Below are 23180 nucleotides of genomic sequence, written 5' to 3' on the forward strand. Positions count from 1 at the left end.
CTCCTGCATTGTCAGGCAGACTGTTTACCAATGAGCCATCAGGGAAGAATTTATCAATGTTATCTATGTCCATTTTAAATATTTCCCCAAGGTTTATAATGAAACAACAGAATGTTACCCAGCTGTTTCCCCAAGTATCACTCACGGAGACAACTAACTTCAGCTTGTTGTTTTCTTCTTTGTTTCTGGATAACCAGCTTAACTATTGTGCCTCAACTTGTCACATCTGTAGTGACGGTCATCCTCCCTTGATTCCTGGATTGTGTTTCTTCCTTTGCTATATTTTACATACTTTCCTCTTCTCCTATGGAGAAGTGGGACATGGGAATTTAAATTTTTAGTCCATCTTAGTACATATTTCCCCCCCTCCTGGTAATCTGTAATCTTGCCCTAAACCTTTTTTTTTTCTTTGGTTCCTTAGAATTTGAAGTTATTTTTCTTCCATTATTGCTGATGTGAAGTCTTATGTTGTATTTCCTGGCCTTTGTGGGATTTTTGTTTCTCTCTGGGTCTTTTACGGTCTTTTCTCTGTCTCTAGTGTATTGATGATGAGCCTGATGTACTTTTTTTGTGTGTGAGTTTTCACTCATTACAGTGGTGTAATCTTGCAATTCACAACTCCCCTGGCCTTGTTTCTGCTGCTAACAGCTCGATTGAGATGGGATGAAGTGACCCTTTGGCCATGGCTTCATTCTGGTCCTTCTTTTCCTTCACCCTTCAGACACCAGGTAGAGTGGGAAAATACAGAAACTAAAGTCCTTCCTCTTACCTGTATTGTGTCCAAGCCTTTTGACAGCACTATGACCAGAGTATTTCGGTTGTTGGTGGGTTAGTGTGCCAGACTCTGTGGTCATGAATGTAAGCATTTAAGCCCTTAACAGCGTGTTACGGCAATTCCTCCCAGAATTAGCACCTGAGGTTAAGATTTGAGAGGAAGTAGATCGTTAGGGAAGTGTTCCCAGGAACAGTCCGTAAGGACATGGGAAGGCAGACAGATGAGGGGAAGAAATCAGCTGAATCCTCAGCTGCAGCCTGATTCTGAGGAAAGCTCTGCATCATGATGTTACGCCTTAGAGTTTGCCCCACTTCCCAGCAAATGGGCCAGCCCTCTGCACTTCTGCACCAGTCATTGGTTAAAGAATTGTTGTGATAGCAGAAAACTTCCAGGAGTTCATAGGTCTCAGTACTGGCAAAGTAACCTCATTGACCGAAGGGAATTCTCTGAAAGTCTTGCTGTGAGCCCTCACCAGCAAAGCATGGGGAAGCTGGAGGATAGATCCCAGTGCTGATAAGAGGATCCAAGCAAAGCTGAGCAGCACCAATATCCACTAAATTCTAGTTTCATCTCCAAAGAATCAGTAAATTAAGAAGTGGCCATCCCTCATAATTATAATGCATTTTGCAGCTTACAAGGTTTTTTATTTTTTTCTCCCTCATCTCTTATTGCAATTGGTCTTCAGAGCAATTTTGTAAGGAAAGAAGAACAAAATTATTCTTATTTTTCAAGAATCGTGACTTTTCAAACATCTTCAAACTCTAAGCCTAGAGCTTATTCCAGCATGTTGCATCACATTCAAGAGTCTTGTAAATATTTTATATAGACATGGAATGCATACAAATACAAACCTTAATCAGAGGAAGCATTATGACTTTTTTAACTTAAAATAAACTATTATGAGGAATAATCTGCTTTTCAGTTTTAAAATTGTTCCCATTCAGTGCATCCAACATTACACAGAAGAAAAGGGTTAAGTGGCAAGCTCCATATCAGATGTCTTTTAAGTTTAGTTCCCACAGCCTTTGAAGGTCTCTCCCTGTTTCATTACTCAGGCGACTTAATTAAAGCCAATGTGAAGGAAACATATTAAAAGGTTCCTGGAATACCACAAGAGGTTGATTCATTTAGAAAGTACTTGGAGTTCTTCCATCATTTTCCCATATGGACCTATTTACATATAACACTTATGACTCATGACATTGCTGCCAAAGTAAGGAATATTTTTCCATAAATATTTCCAGTAACTCTTACAGTCTGTTAGCGACACATCAGACACTTCTTGTAGTTCAATAATCACTTATCTATAAAGAGTTTGCTTTCACCTCCCAGTTCTGCTAATGGTAGACCAACCACTAATGGGGAATCTCTCAGTGATATGATAAATACAGAGATGTTGAGAACAGTTTACACCTTAGATTTCTCAGAACTAAACAGCTTCTATTGTGTTAGCTCCCCTCCTGTCACTTAGACCCTTTATCCTTTCTGGATGATCTAAAACAGTGCTTTTCAAATCTGGTGGCACATTAAAATCACCTGGGGAGCTTGAACATACACAGATGCCCTAACTCCGCCCCCAACTAATTAAATCAGAGTCCCAGGCACTGGTCTGTTTAAAGCTCCCATGTAATTATATCATACAGACAAAGTTGAGTATACTGACCTGAAACAGAAGAAAATGTGATGGGTCCATTGGTGTCAGGAATCAATTTGGTTGTCTTCCATATCTTAGTGGCAACTTTTCAATTCCTTTTTAGCTGAGAATTTCTTCACTTATTTTGGTCTTTTTTGCAGGTCTGGTCAACCAACTTGAGATCATTTTGGGGCAGACATAGTGCTTAATGATATTACATCTAGACCTAGTAGCAGTTTTTTGACATAGTTTAAAAATATTAGAAAAAGAAACTGTTGTATCTTATAGAATCTGAAAACTGAAATGTTTTTGTCTTAATGCTTCTGAGCTTCGCTTTCTTTCCATGAGCTCATCAGAAGGGGGATGAGCAGTTATCTCCTGTATTTTCATCTCAGCTTTTCTATCAACCTTCCACTATTTTCCTGACCTGTTACTATTTCCTAAGTCTGTTCCTTAGATTTTTAGTACAAGAAATCACCTGTGATGGTTTTAGAAATAGAATTCCCTAGGCCTACCCTTATTAGGCCAAAGAATCTGCATTGTTATATTTTAACCTGCTTCCTAGGTAATTCTCATGAAGGTAATACATAGAGCCCAGTTTAAAAAACAGAATTCTAATTTCTTTAGTTATTGTTATTTTTTCAAGAATGAAAGAAGGAATCACGGTCAGTTCAGTGGCTCAATCATGTCCGACTCTTTGTGACCTCATGAACTGCAGCACGCCAGCCCTCCCTGTCCATCACCAACTCCCGGAGTTTACCCAAACCCATGTCCATTGAGTCGGTGATGTCATCCAACCATCTCATCCTCTGTCGTCCCCTTCTCCTCCTGCCCTCAATCTTTCCCAGCATCAGAGTCTTTTCAAATAAGTCAGCTCTTTGCATCAGGTGGCCAAGGAGTAAGAATCTTTTAATTTCATGGCTGCAATCACCATCTGCCGTGATTTTGGAGCCCAGAAAAATAAAGTCAGCCACTGTTTCCCCATCTATTTGCCATGAAATGATGGGACTGGATGCCATGATCTTAGTTTTCTGAATGTTGAGCTTTAAGTCAACTTTTTCACTCTCCTCTTTCACTTTCATCATGAGGTTCTTTAGTTCTCCTTTGCTTTCTGCCATAAGGGTGGTGTTATATGCATATCTGAGATTATTGATATTTCTCCCGGCAATCTTGATTCCAGCTTGTACTTCCTCCAGCCCAGCGTTTCTCATGAGTGTACTCTGCATATAAGTTAAATAAGCAGGGGGACAATATACAGTCTTGACGTACTCCTTTTCCTATTTGGAACCAGTCTGTTGTTCCATGTCCAGTTCACTCTGATATTGCTGTTTTCTTCCCTTCCATTCTGTGAGTTAACACATAAAAAAGATTCTACTTAATTATTTGGTGTAAAGTATATACACATACTGGAGAAGGGCATGGCAACCCACTCTAGTATTCTTACCTGGAGAATCTCCATGGACAGAGGAACTTGGCGGACTACAGTTTACGCAGTTGCAGAGAGTAGGACATGACTGGAGTGACTTAGCACCCACACATACACATATACATACCCATGCTTATGTCTATGTATTTAATAACTGATGAATTCATATCTCACTTTGGTGTTATGATTGGTAGTATGTGACAAGAGAAGAAGTCTTTGGAAAATTATATATGTCTAATGAATGTAATGATTATTTTCTTTTTATTTTAAAATATTCTGTAGAATAAAATATCCACATGTCAGTTCTAATTTTTCTTTAATGTTTCATGATATTGGTCTCCTGTTTAGGAGGTATTGTATTGCTCCAGGATAGATATTTTATTACAATGTGGTAATTATTATAAAACTTTGTTCTTTTGGGGAGGATAGGTTAGGTTTTAACTAAAAACCTCTAGGGATCCTTTAATATTCTAGAGCATGTATTTTTTTTTTAATTTTTTAATGTACTTTAGTTTATAGTTTTGATGAATAGTGTATATTGAGTATTTAAAATGTGTGTTTTTAAATTTTATATGCTAATTGGAAAACAAAAAAATGTTGATTTACATTATAAACTGCATTAAACCTCATTAAATTTTTAAAATATATTTTTGACAACATGAAAAAAATGTATATACTTTAAATTTTCAGCTAACAATTTTTTAATTGTTCACATGTTTTAAATTTTAAATTTGAGATCAACTTTATTCCTTTGGGCCCAACAAAATAACTTTGATTTTCTTTCCATTAAAAGTCTGCAAGCAAATCATTTAGAAAAAGTGTATTTTTAAGAAGTCTTAGAATAATAGAATTGTATGTGACTAAGTAATGTGTTAACATTTTCATATAATGTAAAGTAATATAAATTAGTAACTCCTCTGTGTTGGATTTGGATTTGAATTACTATCACATCATTCTATTATTCCATGATATATTTTAAAACGATTTCGTGATAGATGACGTGGTAACACCTGTCTCACAGTGACCATTTTCAGTTTCTTGGCAGCACAGAAGTAGAGCAGCCCAAAGGAACAGAAGTTGTGAGAGATGCTGTAAGGAAACTCAAGGTAAGCAAACCCTTGAAGTAAGTGTCTCATATACTGAACTTACCTTCGGTCATCCGTAGACTGATGGAATTTCAAAGCATCAATAGCTCTGTGGCAGATAAGTCTTAGTAAAAATATGCTGTTAAATGAATACCACTAGATCAAGGAAATGTATTTAATGATAACTATGTAGACACAATTATTTTTCTGAATGTGGCGCAGTCTTCATGGTTTCTTAAGGTGTAATTTTTTATACTCAACAACAAAAAAATGTAACAGCAATATTTCATAAGTGTTGCCATTCTGTAGCCTGCCTTTACTTTGCTTGGGCAATGTGGACTCATGCCCTAACTCAAAGATAACAATTTCCTGTAGTTAGAATATCGAACCCCCCAGTTGAAAATGTGGAAGTGAAGTTCATTCCAAAGCAGCATTTTGCAGTGACACTGTATGTTAAAGACATACCAATGGACAAACCCACAAGGGTCTGACCTTATCCATGAGCAGACTCAGGGAACTGGGAAAATAAAAGCAGAAAAGAACAGTAAGCAGCTCCACATACTCATAATCAGCAAATTTCCTGAGAAAATCTTACATAATTGCCATGCGTCCTTTGCATGTTTTTCTAATTGCATTCCATCCCCAAAGACATTGTTTCCTCTGAGATATTAAGATTCAAAAACTCCTTCAGCAGAATTCTCATGTTTATCATCACATTAAGAAAATTTAGCATAACAATATTTTGTTAACACACTTTATTGTTATTCTCTCTGGTTGTTCTCAGAATTTTTTTGAGAAACAACCCTCCACTAACTTTATTTAGTTTTTAGATTATCCAGTTATTCTATAAGATGGGTAGGCCTCTGCACCAGACAAAGCCACATAAAATATATTAGTTTGCTTTGAGAATGTCATATCGGGTGGAATTTACTGAGTGTTTAAATTGAGAAAAAAATTGAAGTGAGTTGGCTTGTTTTCTGGGTAAAGAAGTAAAAGTAGATAATTTTTATCCATTTATTTTAAATAATTGCTATATTTTTAAAATATTTTCTATTTTTCCTGTTTTTAAAGAAATATACTAAAAGGTTCCAAGGTGATAATTTGGAAAAAAAAAAAGGGACAAGCCAATCATTACTTTTAACAATTCATTAAACAAAAAAAATTAGACTTCCCTTGTGACTCAGTTGATAAAGAATCTGCCTGCAATGTGGGAGACCTGGGTTTGATCCCGGGGTTGGCAAGATCACCCTGGAGAAGGGAAAGGCTACCCACTCCAGTATTCTGGCCTGGAGAATTCCATGGACTGTATAGCCCATAGTGTTGCAAAGAGTTGGACACAACTGAGTGACCTTCACTAGACACAAATGTACTTGTGCTTGTTTGGCAAATACTTTTAAGCCCTAAAACAGGATTTAAAAGGGCTCACAATTTATGGACAACACTTAGAATTAGATTCCATCTAAATGTTCAAAATGTTGCACACTTTGGACATGAGTCCAACTTCACTATAATCAGAGTGTTTATAAAAGAATAATGATATTTACACTTACTGTTTCTTTGTACCTAGGAGGTCCTTTATGAAATGAACCCAAATCCAAACCCCAAAGTATTCAATTTAGTGAGTGATAATATATAAAAAGATATTTGAGATGAAATGTCTTCTAAAAAAGGCTAGTATTTATGTGGTTTTGTGAAACTTTGTATTTAGTTCTTATGTAGTTTCATGTTTGGAAATGTACTCTGTTTATAAAGGAATGTGATTTACAATAAGATAAAAATCATGCAATGTAGTTTAAAAAATGTATACTCAGTTGATAATAGCTTTTCTCTTTCAAGTATCTTTCAGAATACTTAATCTTATAAACAATCTTTAGTCTGTTGATTGCAAAATGTTTGTAGATCAGGGAAATATATATAAGGTAATGATTCATGAAATAATTAAAATAATAAAAAATGTTGTTTATTCATTTCTATCTTAATTTTTTTGTTTATTGTGTCAAAGGTCAGATGCTACAACTCAAAGTATATGAGTATTTACATTTAAGAACTTAGACACTGGCTCCTCTTTAATTCTGTCGTCATGTAAAGATAGCCAGAAGATGGTGCTATGGTTCTACTAAAAAAAAAGAAAGAACAATTTGCTTATTAACTAGGTTTTGGGTACACATATCTAATTTTAATTTACTGCTTATTTTTCATAAACATATGTATTCTGCGTACTTTCTTATCCACTATATTTCAGTATTTTCCCCACAAGGTAATATTTTATTTAAACCTTGTAATTTTTCAGATGTTTGCAATATTAATCTATTAGCTTCTGACATTAAAGAAATATTCAAAATTTAAGGCTAACACAAGATGATAGAAAATGTCTATGATTTTCAATAATGTATTTTTTATGCTGCTATGATTATTTATGCCTAATTATTTCTCAAGAAAAATTTTAAAGCTTTATTTTATTGGGTACTATTTTTCTGTTGTTTTGTGAAGAATTTACAATTTATAAAGTTATCTTCAATATCATAATTTTTATGTGTTTACTTTCAAAATTTCTACATATGACAAAACAACATGTTTTCTATTTCTTGATCACATTCAACAATTTCCATCTCTTATTCATGTTTTAGTCTATGATTTAAGAAAATGCCAAAATTTTCAAAAAGTAATAATTATAAAACGCTTTCAACTTCTTACTTTTAGTATCCAAGTTACTTTTAGAAATTTTATTTTTAATAGTGATTTATTTATTTTTTATGCAACTACTGCAGATGTCAGCAGGCTCATAAACAATGTCAAAGGTTTCATAAACAATCTGTTTGTGATATTTACATGTGGATGAATTTTGGTATGCAGGGCCAAAACTTCTTGGATTCTTTAGGAGATAACCAGGGAGCAGCATTCCTGGACCCCAGTTTTAGAGGACAGACCCCCTCACCCAAGCAGAGCTAGCTTAAAGTTACATGAAGGCATGTGGGCTTGGAAAATAATAAAAAGTTCTGTTAAATCTAGGCCCACCAGTTTCTCCACTTGACTTCATGCTTTCTGTGTAGCCTCTGCAAATGGTTTTTGTTTTTATAACCAGTTATTTAATTAATGACATGATTAGAGCTTATTTAAATTCTTAAAACATACACACATAACTGATTTCCCTGTGAGATTATCAAAACTTTTAATTAAATCAACAATTTATAAGAACCACAAAGAGGATTATAATTAATTCATTAATTTTAAATGCTTAATAATGTGTAATACATGAATTTTCATCAGCTGTTCTATTTGCCCATGGTATACATTTAACGTATTTATGCAGTACTTTATACAGTACTTCTAGTAATACCTCATCATTTTGTGATGATAAAAGCTTGGTTTTTTTGTTTGTTGTATCCAGATAGCCTCCAGAATTCTTAGGCTTTACTTCCTTTGAACATTTTTATTCAATTATTATATTCAAGTTTTACTAGTAGATCACTCTATCTAGATTACCAAAAAATATATTCACTAAAACAAAGATGAGGGGGCAAAAAAAATTTCAAAAAGGCCTTTTAAACATTAGAATTCAAGTAGTAGGTAGGGCAAGAAAAGAATACAATATAAGCATGAATATATCTTCAAAATATAAATTACAAGTATTTCGGAATGCAATTCAGAGATCTGCAAGTAGGAAAAGACTTAGAGGGATCATGGAGCTATAGGATAAGGTTATCTTTAAAAAATACAAGCAGGAATGAGAATATCAAACTGTTTAAAATACAGATTGAACAAATATATCCTTCAGCTTAAATGTTTTTCAAGGTCTGTGAAGCAGTTAAGTCTGATTGCTACAGACCTATTTTATGACCAAAGTAACTTCCCTGAGACTTATTTTCTCATCTTTGAAATGGGCCGATCAGATTGGATGATCTCTGAATCTTCTTTGAGCACAATCACTTCATCTTGATATGAAGCAAAGGCAAAGGTTTCATAGGCCATAAATCAGATATTTTATGTTTGTTTTTCTTTTTCTGGCTCATTCTGTTTCCCTCTCCCTCCCTCCTTGCTCCCCTCTTTCTTTTCTCTACTTGTAGCCCCTACTTCTTCCCCTTGTTCAGTTTTCCGCCTTTTTTCTTCCTTTCTTTTCTTTCTGACAGAAAAGACATAAGAGATAAGTTTAATATTCGTGGTGGTTTTGTGATGGGCACTTGGAAACTAAAAGAGGTCAGAGGAACGGTTGTGTCCTGATGTGAAAAAGGCTTCAAGAGCTATTGCTCATTGTCTGTTTCTGGAAAAGAGCAGCACCCAGGAAGCCAGTTTAGACTGCCTCCACGGCCAGCAGTGGGGCTGGCTTTGTTCAGATGCATTCACATGGATGGAAAGCAGCTGATTTATGTTGTCCGCCTCCATATGTGAAAACCCCCAAATTGTTTTGATTATAGCAATACAGGAAGAAGGTTATGAAGGGAAAAGAAACAAATTAATCCACTTTCTTTGGGAGAGAGCTGGGATAATTTGTAAAGGGCTGCACTGAAGAAAAATAAGTTTCTTAAAGACAAAAAAAAAAAAAAATCCCTGGCATGAATTAGTCACATTTATGTGAAGAATGTAAGCCTGCTTAATACTGAGGGAAAAAACTGCCTGTATTTATAGGATAGGACAGAGAACAAACTAAAAAATTATACCATCAAAAATGAAATAAAACAAATGGAACTCCTCCACCCACCCACTCTGCCCTGGATATCAAGGCAGACACGTCAAGGCATCCTTATATGCATTAATTATATTATTCTCCATGGCAGTACAAAGCCGTGAAAAGAGAAAGAGGCCTTTAACCACTCTCTGTTCTGGGACTGAAGTATACCACATGTATTTACATCTGTCCTAAATTAGAAAGAAATACGCAATGTAAATAAATATGACACACAAAAGATGACCAAAACTCCATGTTGCCTTACAGATAATCTATTTTGACTCAAGTTAGGGTGATCCATATGCTAAAAAGGAAATAACTTTCTGAAGCCCTGTAAGAGGGGTTAGTAAAAACAATTTTTTTAAATAATTTTTTTCTGTTTCTTGAGAAGAAAAGTAGAGGTAGGGGAGGGAGGAGAGAAGGAAAGTCAGGAGAGTAGCACTGCCAGATAAAACCAGTGCATTTGAATATCTCTAGAATGAGTCTAGTTCTGAGTATGTTAGCCGGGATAATTATTTCAGTTTGAATATGGTAATCTGTCTCTTTTCATTCATTGATTTCATTAGGTAGGACAGTATACCAAACAATGTAAGTATCTGGAAATGCAAAGGTCTAGTGCTCTGGACTGCAAGTTTCCTAAAGTCATAAAAAACAAAAGATCCCCAGAAAAAGATATCTCTGCTTATTTTCACACAAAGAGTTTTCTTTTTCTGTTTGATAGATTTTTGAAATATCATGAAAGAAGTATATTAAATTTTTTTTTAAGTTATTGAGAATCAGCCTGATTTTAACGATTGTAATGGTAGATCACAGTGATTTCTAACTATTTGGAGGCTGTGTGGGGTTTATAAAAATATAATGGACAATAGGCAATAATTTATTTAATGAAATTTCAGCATTGAATGTAAACTCTAAATATATGTTTGTGTTCATTTTCCATAGACAAAATTAGTTTTGTGAATAAATTTTCATTTGTAGTTTGCAAGACATATCAAGAAATCTGAAGGCCAGAAAATTCCCAAAGTTGAGTTGCAAATCTCAATTTATGGAGTGAAAATTCTAGAACCTAAAACAAAGGTAAGGTTTATTTTTGAACATCAGAAGCATTCTACTCTTTCATTAATTGCAATCACACTTCTATGTTAATAAATATTTAAAATATGTTACCCAGTGGCTCAGCGGTAAAGCATCCACCTGCAATGCAGAAGGTGCAGATGTGGGTTCGATCTCTGGGTCAGGAACATTGCCTGGAGTAGAAAATGGTAACCTACTCCAGTATTCATGCCAGTAAAATCCCATGAACAGAGGAGCGAGCCGTGCCAAAGTCCATGGAGTCGCAAAGAGCTGGACACGTCTGAGCGTGCTCACACTCACCCACTGAAGTTACCTGGTTCTCAGTTAATGACAATTTAAAACTCTATAGGATTTATAGGGGGAAAAACAATGTTTGGATTTGCTTTCTGAGTGGTTTGTTCTTCAGCCTCTGTCTGGGATATAACAATCTATATTGAGTGTATTCAATGGTATTGGTCTTGTATTTAGGAATTTTTCTTCATATGCTTCGAGAGAGATGCATTTAAGTTTGGTTCACGGAGTATGAAAGAAGGCAAAAGCTGTATGATGTTCATTAAAGTGTCCTGACCAACCCTTATTACCTATAGACATAATCAGTGTGTATTAGTTTACTATGGTTTCCATAATAAAATACCACAGACCTGGTGGCTCCAAAAATAGAAATTAGTTTCTCACAGTTCTGGAGGCTGGAAGTCCATGAGTAAACTGAGAGCAGCAAGCTTGCCTTCCTCTGAGGCTTCCCTCCTTGGCCAGCAAATGGCAGCCCTCTTGATGTCTCTTTGCATGGTGGTCTGCATATACACTCCTGGTGTCTCTCTGTGTCTAATTTCTTCCTCTGGCTTAAAACTTAACATTCAAAAAACTAAGATCATGGCATCTAGTCCCATCATTAATGGCAAATAGATGGGGAAAAAGTGAAAACAGTGACAGATTTTATTTTCTTGGGCTCCAAAATCACTGCGGAGGGTGACTGCAGCCACCAAATTAAAAGACACCTGCTCCTTGGAAAAACATCTAGACAGCATATTAAAAAGCCAGACATCACTTGGCTGACAAAAGTCTACATAGTCAAAGTTATGGTTTTTCCAGTAGTCATGTAAAGATGTGAGAGTTGGACCATAAAGAAGGCTGAGCACCAAAGAATTAATGCTTTCAAATTGTGGTGCTACAGAAGATTCTTCAGAGTCCCTTGGACAGCAAGGTGAAATCAGTTAATCCTAAAGGAAATCAACACTGAATATTCATTGAAAGGATTGATGCTGAAGCTGTAACTCCAATACTTTGGCCATCTGATGCAAAGAGCTGACTTACTGGAAAAGACCCTGATGCTGGGAAAGATTTATGGCAAGAAGAGAAGGGGGTGACAGAGATTGAGATGGTTAGGTAGCATCACTGATGCAATGGACATGAGTTTGAGATACTGGGAGATACTGAAAGACAGGCTACCCTAGTGTGCTATAGCTAACAGGGCCACAAAGAATGGGACACAACTTAGGGAATGAATAACAACAACATAAGGACACAAATCAGACTGGATGAGGAACCACTCTAATGACCTTATTTTAGCTTAATCAGCTCTTTCAAGCCTTATTTCCAGTTAAGTTGGAAACACAATATAGTTTTGTTTTGAGGTATGGGGAAGTAAGCCTTCAACATATGAATTTGGGTAGGGGGACAAAATTCAGCATGTAACACATGGTAGCACTGTAAATGTGAGGTTCTTGTATATCTCCCCTACAGATGCAACAGGGAAAAAAAGAAAATATAATCTCTTCCAGATTCCAAAGTAGGAAAAACCACTAGACCATTCAGGTATGGGCTAAATCATAGTTAAACAGTGGAGGTGACAAATAGATTCAAGGAATTAGATCCAATAGGCAGAGTGCCTGAAGTTAAACAGTGGAGGTGACAAATAGATTCAAGGAATTAGATCCAATAGGCAGAGTGCCTGAAGAACTATGGACAGAGATTTGTGACAGAGGCAATGATCAAGACTGTCCCCAAGAAAAACAAATGCAAAAAGGCAAAATGGTTGTCTCTTCAGTTCAGTTCAGTTGCTCAGTTGTGTCTGACTCTTTGTGACCCCATGGACTGCAGCACGCCAGGCCTGCCTGTCCATCACCAATTCCTGGAGCTTACTCAAACTCATGTCCATTTAGTCGGTGATGCCATCCAACCATCTCATCCTCTGTCATCCCCTTCTCTTCCCTCTTTCAATCTTCCCCAGCATCAGGGTCTTTTCAGATGAGTCAGTTCTTCATATCAGGTGACCAAAATATTGGAGTTTCAGCTTCAATATCAGTCCTTCCAATAAATATTCAGGACTGCTTTCCTTTAAGATGGACTAGTTGGATCTCCTTGCAGTCCAAGGGACTCCCAAGTCTGAGGAGGCTTAAAAAAAAAGCTGATAAAGGAAGATAAGCTCAAGGTACAGGAGAAAAGGAAAGATATACGCATTTGAATGCAGAGTTCCAAAGAATAGCAAGAATAGATAAGAAAGCCTTCCTCAGTGATCAATGGAAAGAAATAGAGAAAAACAATAGAATGGGAAATACTAGAGGTCTTTTCAAGAGAATGAGAGATACCAAGAGAACATTTCATGCAAAGATGGGCACAATAAAGGACAGAAATGGTATGGACCTAACAGAAGCAGAAGATATTAAGAAGAGGTGGCAAGAATACACAGAAGAACTATACAAAAAAGACCTTCATGACCCAGATAACCACAACAGTGTGATCACTCACCTAGAGCCAGATGTCCTGGAATGCGAAGTAGGCCTTAGGAGCATCACTACACACAAAGCAAGAGGAGGTGATGGAATTTCAGTTGAGCTATTTCAAATCCTAAAAGATGATGCTGTGAAAGTGTTGCACTCAATATGCCAGCAAATTTGGAAATCTCAGCAATGGCCACAGGACTGGAAAAGGTCAGTTTTCATTCCAATCCCAAAGAATGTTCAAACTACCGCACTCATCTCACACACTAACAAAATAATGCTTAATATTCTCCAAGCCAGGCTTCAACAGTACATGAACTGTGAAATTCCAGATGTTCAAGCTGGATTTAGAAAAGGCAGAGGAATCAGAGACCAAATTGCCAACATCCATTGGATCATCAGAAAAGCAAGAGAGTTCCAAAAAAAAATCTACTTCTGCTTTATTGACTATGCCAAAGCCTTTGACTGTGTGGATAACAACAAGCTATGGAATACTCTTAAAGAGATGAGAATAGTAGACCACCTGACCTGCCTGCTGATAAATCTGCATACAGATCAAGAAGCAACAGATAGAACAGGACGTGGAACATCAGACTGGTCCCAAATTGAGAAGGGAGTACATCAAGGCTGTATATTGTCACCCTGCTTATTTAAATTATATACAGAATATCATGTGAAATGCAAGGATGGATGAAGCACAAGTTGGAATCAAGATTGCCAGGAGAAATATCAATAACCTCAGATATGCAGATGACACCACACTTAATGACAGAAAGCAAAGAAGAACTAAAGAGCCTCTTGATGAAAGTGAAAGAGGAGAGTGAAAAAGTTGACTTAAAACTCAGTGTTCAGAAAACTACAATCATGGCATCTGGTCTCATCACTTCATGGCAAATAGATAGGGAAATAATGGAAATAGTGAGAGACTTTATTTTGGGGGGCTCCAAAATCACTACAGATGGTGACTGCAGCCTTGTAATAAAAAGATGCTTGCTCCTTGAAAGAAAAACTATTACCAACCTAGACAGCATCTTAAAAAGCAGAGACATTACTTTGCCAGCAAAAGTCCATCTAGTCAGAGCTATTGTTTTTTCCAGTAGACATGTATGGATGTGAGAGTTGGACTATAAAGAAAACTGAGCACCAAAGAATTGATGCTTTTGAGCTGTGATATTGGAGAAGACTCTTGAGAGTCCCTTAGACAGCAAGGAGATCCAACCAGTCCATTCTAAAGGAGATCAGTCCTAAATACTCATTGAAAGGACTGATGTTGAAGCTGAAACTCCCAATACTTTGGCCACCTGATGCAAAGAACTTACTCCTTGGAAAAGACCCTGCTGCTGGGAAAGATTGAAGGCGGGAGGAGAAGATGATGACAGAAGATGGATGGCATCACCAACTCGATGGACATGAGTTAGAGTAAGCTCTGGGATTTGGTGATGGACAGGGAAGCCTGGCATGCTGCAGTCCATGGAGTCACAAAGAGTTGGACACGACTGAGCAACTGAACTGAACTGATTCCACATTCACATTAATATGTAGTTGTAAATGTAATTTTCACCTAAGATTCCTATGTTGAAGCCCAACTCACAATATGGCCATATTTGGAGATAGAGCCTTTAAGATAATTAAAGTTAAATGAGGTCAAAATTAGACCTTAATTCAATAAGACTGGTGTCCTTACAATAAGAGAAAGAGACATCAGGTGTGCGTGAATACAGAGGAAAGCTATGTGAGAACATAGCAAGAAGACAGCCATCTGTAGGCCAAGAGGCGAAGCTTTAGCAGAATCCAAAGCTGCCAATTCCTTGGTCTTGGATTTTAAGCCTCCAGAACTGTGAGAAAATAGATTTCTATTCAATCTGTGGTATTTTGTTATGGGAGCCCTGGAAAATAAATATAGTCCTTTATTCATAATGCCTTAGAGTTATTGCTTAGTAATTTTGATAAGATCATGAAAGTCAGTTTCAAAAAACTGATTAACATTCAACCCCAATTATTTTACAAATATATATTACCAATGCTTTCTTTTAATACAGTAGCATGTTTACTGACCAGGCTTCCCTGGTAGCTCAAATGGTAAAGAATCTGCCTACAATGCAAGAGACCTATGTTCAGTCCCTGGGTTGGGAAGATCCCCTGGAGGAAGGCATGGTAACCGACTCCAGTATTTTTGCCTGGAGAATCCCCATGGACAGAGGAGCCTGGCAGGTTGCAATCCATGAGGTCGCAGAATCTGACACGACTGAGCAACTAAGCAAGCTTACTGACCAGTTAATTCAATTTGAAAACCCTAGGAAATCTAACCTATAAACAGATTATGAAAATATTTTCATAGATCTTTAGAGTATACTAATCCATCATTTGCCACTGATATCTTCAATCAATGTGTGTAACAACCCCTGACAATGTCTTGCTATTCAAAGAGTGGTCTGTGTTAATACTGTTAAAAAAAAAAAAAAAAAATATGTCAGTGAGGAAGAGACTGGCCAGTCGGGCAAAGTGTAGAAGGATAGTCTCAGGAAATATGCCTTCAGCAGAAGACTTAGTAAGTTGAGCATTTGTACCTCCTTGCTGTTGAAATGGCTGAATCAGGCTATCTAGCAGTGACTAAACATTACAGTCATACAATATACAGCCTCATTTCAATTTTCATGCTTGCAAACAACTCTTTGATGACTTACCTTTGGTTTTGTATGCAAGGAAAGAATGCAGTGCTGTAGACAGTTTCTCGTAACACTTGCTTTTATAGCTCATTTTTGTGTAGTAATTTTCAGCCGATGATCAGTAAAGTGAATAAGAGTTAGATCAAATCTCAGCAAGCAGACATGTCAATCTCTGAACTTGGAAGGATCCAGTGACAAATGCTATAGTTACAATCCTTTTTAGCTCAATCGGTAAAGAATCTGCCTGCAATGCAGGAGCCCCAGGTTTGATTACTGGATGGAGAAAATCCCCTGGAGAAGGAAATGGCAACCCACTCCAGTATCCTTGCCTGGAGAATCCCATGGACAGAGGAGCCTACAGGCTACAGTCCATTGGGTCGCAAGAGTCAGACATGACTTAACAACTAAACCACCATACATATATATACACACACACAGTATATATATACTGCATATATAGTATTTATCTTACTACTAATTAACAAGCTTATCTCAGTAATTTGGAAGCTGAATGTGTAAATCTTCTTCATTCATTGCTCCAATGGAAAACATAGCAGAAGTTGCAAGGATGATTTTCCTTAGACAGAAGAGGTTCAAGAGTATTTGAGTTTACCATGAAGACATGTACTGTATTATATGTTTCATATGAAATTATATACAGATGAAGTTATGTTTTAAGCTGTAATATTAGTAGCAATAAAATAAAATGAAAAGATTCTGGTTCAAAGGGTTCTGCCAATTCTGTAACCTTTTAGAAATATATGAATCTATCTAGACCTCAGTGTCCTCCTAAGTAAAACTGCACAGTTGAAAGTAATGGTATCCGAAGATCCCTTGTAGCTCAGGAAACCGATGAACCTCTGATCCTCCTTCCCCTTGTGTTTTTCTAAGTGCTATTGAAATGACTTAGCTAAAGCCTGAGTCAGGAGGTTTATCTCATTACGTTTTTATTTAAGTTGAGGTGTATGTTATTATAAAACCAGAGTTGGCAGATGATGTTTCATAACTTTTATGTTATTAGCACAGATGGTATTCCAGAAAAAGAAAAAAAGAAATCTCTTCAGCTATGTTTATTTTCATCTGTGTTCACAGGAAGTTCAACACAATTGCCAGCTTCACAGAATATCATTTTGTGCAGATGATAAAACTGACAAGAGGATATTCACTTTCATATGCAAAGATTCCGAGTCAAATAAACATTTGTGCTATGTTTTTGACAGCGAAAAGTGTGTAAGTATGCCAGATGTTTTAGGGTGGTTTGCTCTACTTTGCAAGTCAGGAATTATCTTGTTTCCAGCATTAGTAAAGTATTTAGAAATGAACAAGGTCTGCAAATACTTAACTTCACTAATAGATTCTTCCTGTCATGAGAATATGCTTCAGGATTTCATCTCTAACTAAATTTCACATTCATGTGCACAAGCTTGCATGCAAATTTCTTTCCTTAGAATGTCATCCTTATGTTATATGTTTACCTGTCTTATAATCACTTGACTTACTTGAAATTTTAAACTCAAATACAATATAGTAATATGCATATAATGTAAAAGAGTAATGGTAAAGCAAAGTATTTTTTCAGGAATATCATGGATCTGATGAAAATAAATATTTTAAACTGTAGGAAATGAAATTTGTATGGCTCCTCAAAAAAAAAAATCTTTTTTACTTTAAAACTCTGGTTCTTGATTTTCATTATTCAGAAAACTGTATATAATGAAATGTGATAGAATTGTGTGTACGTGTGCCTAGGTGAGTGATTGAGCTTGTGAATATAATCTAAAGTTCTTAGCAAGTAAGAACAATTAGGATGCTCCAAAGTTAAGCTCTCTAACAATTCTTTAATCATCTGGAATTCTTAAGGAAAACCCCATATCTTGACTATGTGCATAAGCTAATACTAATGATAGCCTGGTCTGAGGTCCTGTTATAAAATGTAATATGTGAATTCCAAGCACACACAGTAGCCATTAATAGCTTTAAATGAGGAAGAACATTTAATCTCAAAAGGATTGCCTTAGACAAGAAGAAATTTACTTTATTTATTATTCATTTTATCATACTGCCAAAATAGCAGGGAATAATATTTCTATCACTATAATTTATTTCTTTAATTTCAGTATGTGGGCCTCTTAAACACAAATACTTTTTTATCTGTCCATGTAACTCCTGCATCAGGTGGAAAATAGATGCTCAGTGAATTTTTTCCTTTAAAAAGGCTATGTAGATAAATTGACAAAAGGTAGAGCAAGTTATCTCTATCTTTTAAACTATAATTCTTTAAATAAGCAAACTAATGTACTCACCTATTTGGCATCATAATATGTTTTGAAAATTTGATGAATATTATGAAATATCTTGTCAGAATAATATCCTTATCTGTTTAAGACAATGTTATGTGAACTATATGGCATTTTGTATGAAATTAAAAAGTTCTATTTGAAATGTATCCTATTGAATGAATGCCGTATATTTAATGTTCCAGGTGCTTCTTAACCATGATTACTTGCAGGTGTTCTCTCTGTGATTGAGAAGATTAAAGTTGATATTTGTTGAATATCTTCTACATGTAAGATATTATAACCTTTTACCACCTAGGAGAAACAGTAAATTCAATTGTCCTACTTTCTTGCCTTACATATAGAAATAAACTTCCTTAGGATATTTTGAAATATTCATAACCCAAGTCCTTTATAAATACTAGTCTTTTTATAGTTTTATGTCACATTTTACCTTTCTTTGATCTCCAAACTTGTTACATGATTATTGAAACATACACTTGCCAGAATTCCCCATTGTTTTCAAAGTACAAACTGTATCTCTACCTGATGGTAATTTTTTGTAATCAGTTTCCAAAATTTCACTTCCTTGACCCATTATTCCTCTCCTGATATTGCGTATCAGCTTTCTTTTTTCTTGAAGCCTACACCAGTGGCTCACAACCATTAGTGTGCATGATTTCTAAATCATGATTGACAGCAGAAGCAAAAACTGCTTTCTGATGTGATTCTAAATGAATGTATAGAAGATATGTAAGGCAGGAATCTGTTGGATCATCGAAAAAGCGAGATATTTCCAGAGAAACATCTACTTCTGTTTTATTGACTATGCCAAAGCCTTTGACTGTGTGGATCACAACAAACTGGGGAAGATTCTACAAGAGATGGGAATACCAAACCACCTGACCTGCCTCCTGAGAATCTGTATGTAGGTCAAGAAGCAACAGTTAGAACGAGACATGGAAAAACAGACTGGTTCCAAATCAGGAAAAGAGTAGGTCAAGGCTGTATATGGTCACCCTGCTTCTTTAACTTATATGTAGAGTACATCATGAGAAATGCTGGGCTGGATGAAGCACAGCTGGAATCAAGATTGCCGGGAGAAATATCAATAACCTCAGATATGCAGATGACACCACACTTAATGGCAGAAAGCAAGGAAGAACTAAAGAACCTCTTGATGAAAGTGAAAGAGGAGAGTTCAAAAGGTGGCTTAAAACTCAACATTCAGAAAACTACAATCATGGCATCTGGTCCCATCACTTCATGGAAAATAGATGGGGAAATAATGGAAACAGTGACAGACTATTTTGGGGGGCTCCAAAATCACTGCAGATGGTGACTGCAGCCATGAAATGAAAAGATGCTTGCTCTTTGGAAGGAAAATTATGACCAACCTAGACAGCGTATTAAAAAGCAGAGACATTACTTTGCCGACAAAGATCTGTCTAGTCAAAGCTTTGGTTTTTCCAGTAGTCATGCATGGATGTGAGAGTTGGACTATAAAGAAAGCTGAGCACTGAAGTATTGATGCTTTTGAACTGTGATGTTGGAGAAGATTCTTGAGAGTCCCTTGGACAGCAAGGAGATCCAACCAGTCCATCCTAAAGGAAATCAGTCCTGAATATTCATTGGTAGGACTGATGCTGAAGCTGAAACTCCAATACTTTGGCCACCTGATGTGAAGAACTGACTCATAGGAAAAGACCCTGATGCTGGGAAAGATTAAAGGCAGGAGGAGATGGGGACGACAGAGGATGAGATGGTTGGATGGCATCACCAACTCAATGGGCATGAGTTTGAGTAAACTCCAAGAGTTGATGATAGGCAGGGAAGCCTGGCATGCTGCAGTCCATGGGGTTGCAAAGTGTCAGACACGACTGAGTGATGTGAACTGAACTGAAGGCAAGTATATTATGAACAGAGAAAATTAATGGCATATAAATGGAGGTAAGGTTTCTACACCTTTCAAACTGGAAAAATGACAGCTCTAGTAGACTGAGATGAGTTATATAAATATAATATGAATCCCAGAGCAACCACTAAAAAACCTATAAAATGGGATACATTTAAAAATACATTGGCCCAAGTGAATGTGTTAATATCAGATGAAATACACTTCAAAGTAAAGAAAATTACATAAAGGAGGCAATATTTAATAATAAAAAGCTCATACTACCAAGAAAACAGCAACCTAAATTTGCATTGCCAAATCACAGAGCTGCAAAATAAATTAAATAAAAACTTGATAGAAATGAAAAGAAATATAGGGTCAGTAGGCTAATACACAGTTATATTGAAGATTTCACCACCACTTTTCTTAAAATTAATGGAACAACTAGACAGGTAATCATCAAGAATATAGATTCACTCAACAGCATCATCAACTAATGAAATCTAGTTAACAGCCACGGAGAACTTCATTCAACAACAGCAAGTTGCACGTTATTTTCAAGTGCCAAAGGAACATGTACCAAAATAGACTGTATTTGGGGCTATAAGACAAATCTCAAAAGTGTAAAATAGTTGAAATTATTAAGCAAGTGCTTTTCAACAACAAAGAAATCAACCTAAAAGTGAAGAACAGAAAGTTTATATGAAAGACTTCAAAAACTTGGAAGTTTTGTTTATCCACATGTCAAAAAGGGCATCGCGTTTGTAAACACTCAGTAGGTCAAGGAGGAATCTTCAAAGAAAAAAATCTTAAGTGTGTGAACTATATAGAAATGAAATAGAACATATCAGTATTTATGTGATACAGCTAAAGCAGTTCTGGGAGAGAAATTTATAGCAAGTTAATATATTTAAAAGCAGAACATTTCAAATCAGTAATCTAAGCTGCCAACTTAAGTACTTAGAAAACAGGTTATCAAATTAAACAGAAGGATGAAAATAAGAAAGATAAGAGAAGAAATTAATGAAATGGAAAACAAAACAATTGAGAAAATCAATAACACAGAGCCATTTCTTTAAAAGATCATAAGAGTAACAAAATTTCAGTTAAGATTAGTAAAGCAAAAAAAAAAAGAAACAAATTACCAATGTCAGACATTAAACAGGGATTTCACTGAAGAACCTCCAGATATCAAAAAATATTAAGAGGATGCTATAATCAACTGTGTACACATAAATTTGACAACATAGAAGAATTAATTTCTCAAAAACAAAAATGACTGACTACCCAATATTGGATAATTTGAATAGCCTTGTAACTGTAAAGAAAATTGAATTTATAATTTCAAACTTACTAAAGTAGAAATCTCTCTACTCCTAGATAGTTTTACTCTGAAAGAATCCATAAGATGCTTAAAGAGGAGTTAACATTGTTCTGCACAAGCTATTCCAAATAACAGAAGTGAGAAAACTCCCAAAATTCATTTTTATGAAAGTTTTATTTTTCAGACAGTGCAAAAAAGGGAAACTACAGAGCAATAACCCTCAAGAATATGGATGCAAATATTTCTAGCAGAATATTAAATATAATTGAGCAATATATAAAAGAATTATACACCAAATCCAAGCAGAGCTTGTTCCTGGGATGTAAGTCTTATTCAGCATCAAAAATCCAATAATATAATCACCATATTAACAGGTTAATGAACTAAAGTATATGATCCTATCAACAAACGTTTTAAAAAATATTTGAAAATAATCAACACCCATTCATGGTTAAAAATCTCAGAAAAATAGGAATAGAAGGAAACTTCTTTTACTTGTATGATTTGGGTGTTTGTTTTGCTATCTGATTCCTATACATATAACCAAAATGTTTTTGTTCTAAATAGACAATATAAAACCATTAAGAGTATGTCATTGCTGTCATAAATTTGTAGATATGATTTTAGATGAATTTAATAATTTATATTATATAATGTTTATGGCAACATAAATTCTAATATAGAACATTGTGTTTCTTATAAAGTTAACATCATTAATATTTAACATTATTATTGGTAAAATAAACATAATTGACACAACTGAATGTATGTTGAGTAATTGTTGACTTATCAATTTTTCTCATAATTAAACCTGAGTATTACTATATCCTTATAGTATATGTAAACATATATGTATATATATGAGAGGAGTCTATTACTATACCTTATAGCATATGTAAACATATACATATATATGAGAGGAGTCAAATATATGCAAAATCCATAACCTCCTGAACTATGCACAAATTATAGTTGCTACCTACATGAAGAATAGAGGGAGCCAATATTAAGATTAAGAGCTAAAGGAAGCTTGAAATTTGTTTGTTATGCTCAAAGACTTTAATATTGGTTATACATATATACAGGGAATTAAAGGAAAAAGAACATAGTAATAAGGAAAAAAATGAAAATTTTAGCATAGAAACAGCAAATGCTAAAATAATTCTATGGTTAGGTAAAGTAACTTTAAAAAATAGATAGACTTAACATCAGATTTGGGATGGCCTAAAAAAATGGTCAGTAACCTAGAAGATAGATGAGAGAAATTATCAAATTAAATGAACAGAGAAAATAAATGATAGTAATATAGAATGACAGAGCCATAATCACCTGTAGGAAAAAACAGAGTGTTCTAACATGTGTGAAATCAAAGTATTAGAAGACAGCAGAGAGAAAGTAAGATAGCAAAGAAAATCCTGGCTGAAGAATTCCCAAATGTGGTGAAAATTGTCAACCTACAGATTTGAGAAACTTCAAGCTGAATCAATTATAAAGAAAACCACTTGTAGTTATATCACAGACAATCTACAAGAGAGAGAAAGAGAATGAGAGAATGATTAAGGGAATAAATGAATCTTGAAAGTATCCATAAAAAATTTTAAAGACACATTATATCTTTACGTAGAGAAAGAAAAAAGAAAGCAATAT

General features: G+C 35.4%; 1 protein-coding gene across 2 annotated transcripts in view; it reads left to right on the top strand.

Annotated features, from left to right (window-relative positions):
* The window catches only part of GULP1 (GULP PTB domain containing engulfment adaptor 1), a 306541-nt gene that overhangs the window by 235867 nt on the left and 47494 nt on the right, over positions 1-23180 (top strand). For both annotated transcript variants that reach the window (XM_065931908.1, XM_065931909.1), the window contains exons 5-7: positions 4869-4940; positions 10561-10659; positions 17132-17269. In XM_065931908.1, the coding sequence (XP_065787980.1) occupies positions 4869-4940; positions 10561-10659; positions 17132-17269 (309 nt within the window). The remainder of the gene's footprint in view (positions 1-4868; positions 4941-10560; positions 10660-17131; positions 17270-23180) is intronic.

Source organism: Muntiacus reevesi, chromosome 3 (genome assembly GCF_963930625.1).
Source record: "Muntiacus reevesi chromosome 3, mMunRee1.1, whole genome shotgun sequence".
NCBI classification, from domain to species: Eukaryota; Metazoa; Chordata; class Mammalia; order Artiodactyla; family Cervidae; genus Muntiacus; species Muntiacus reevesi.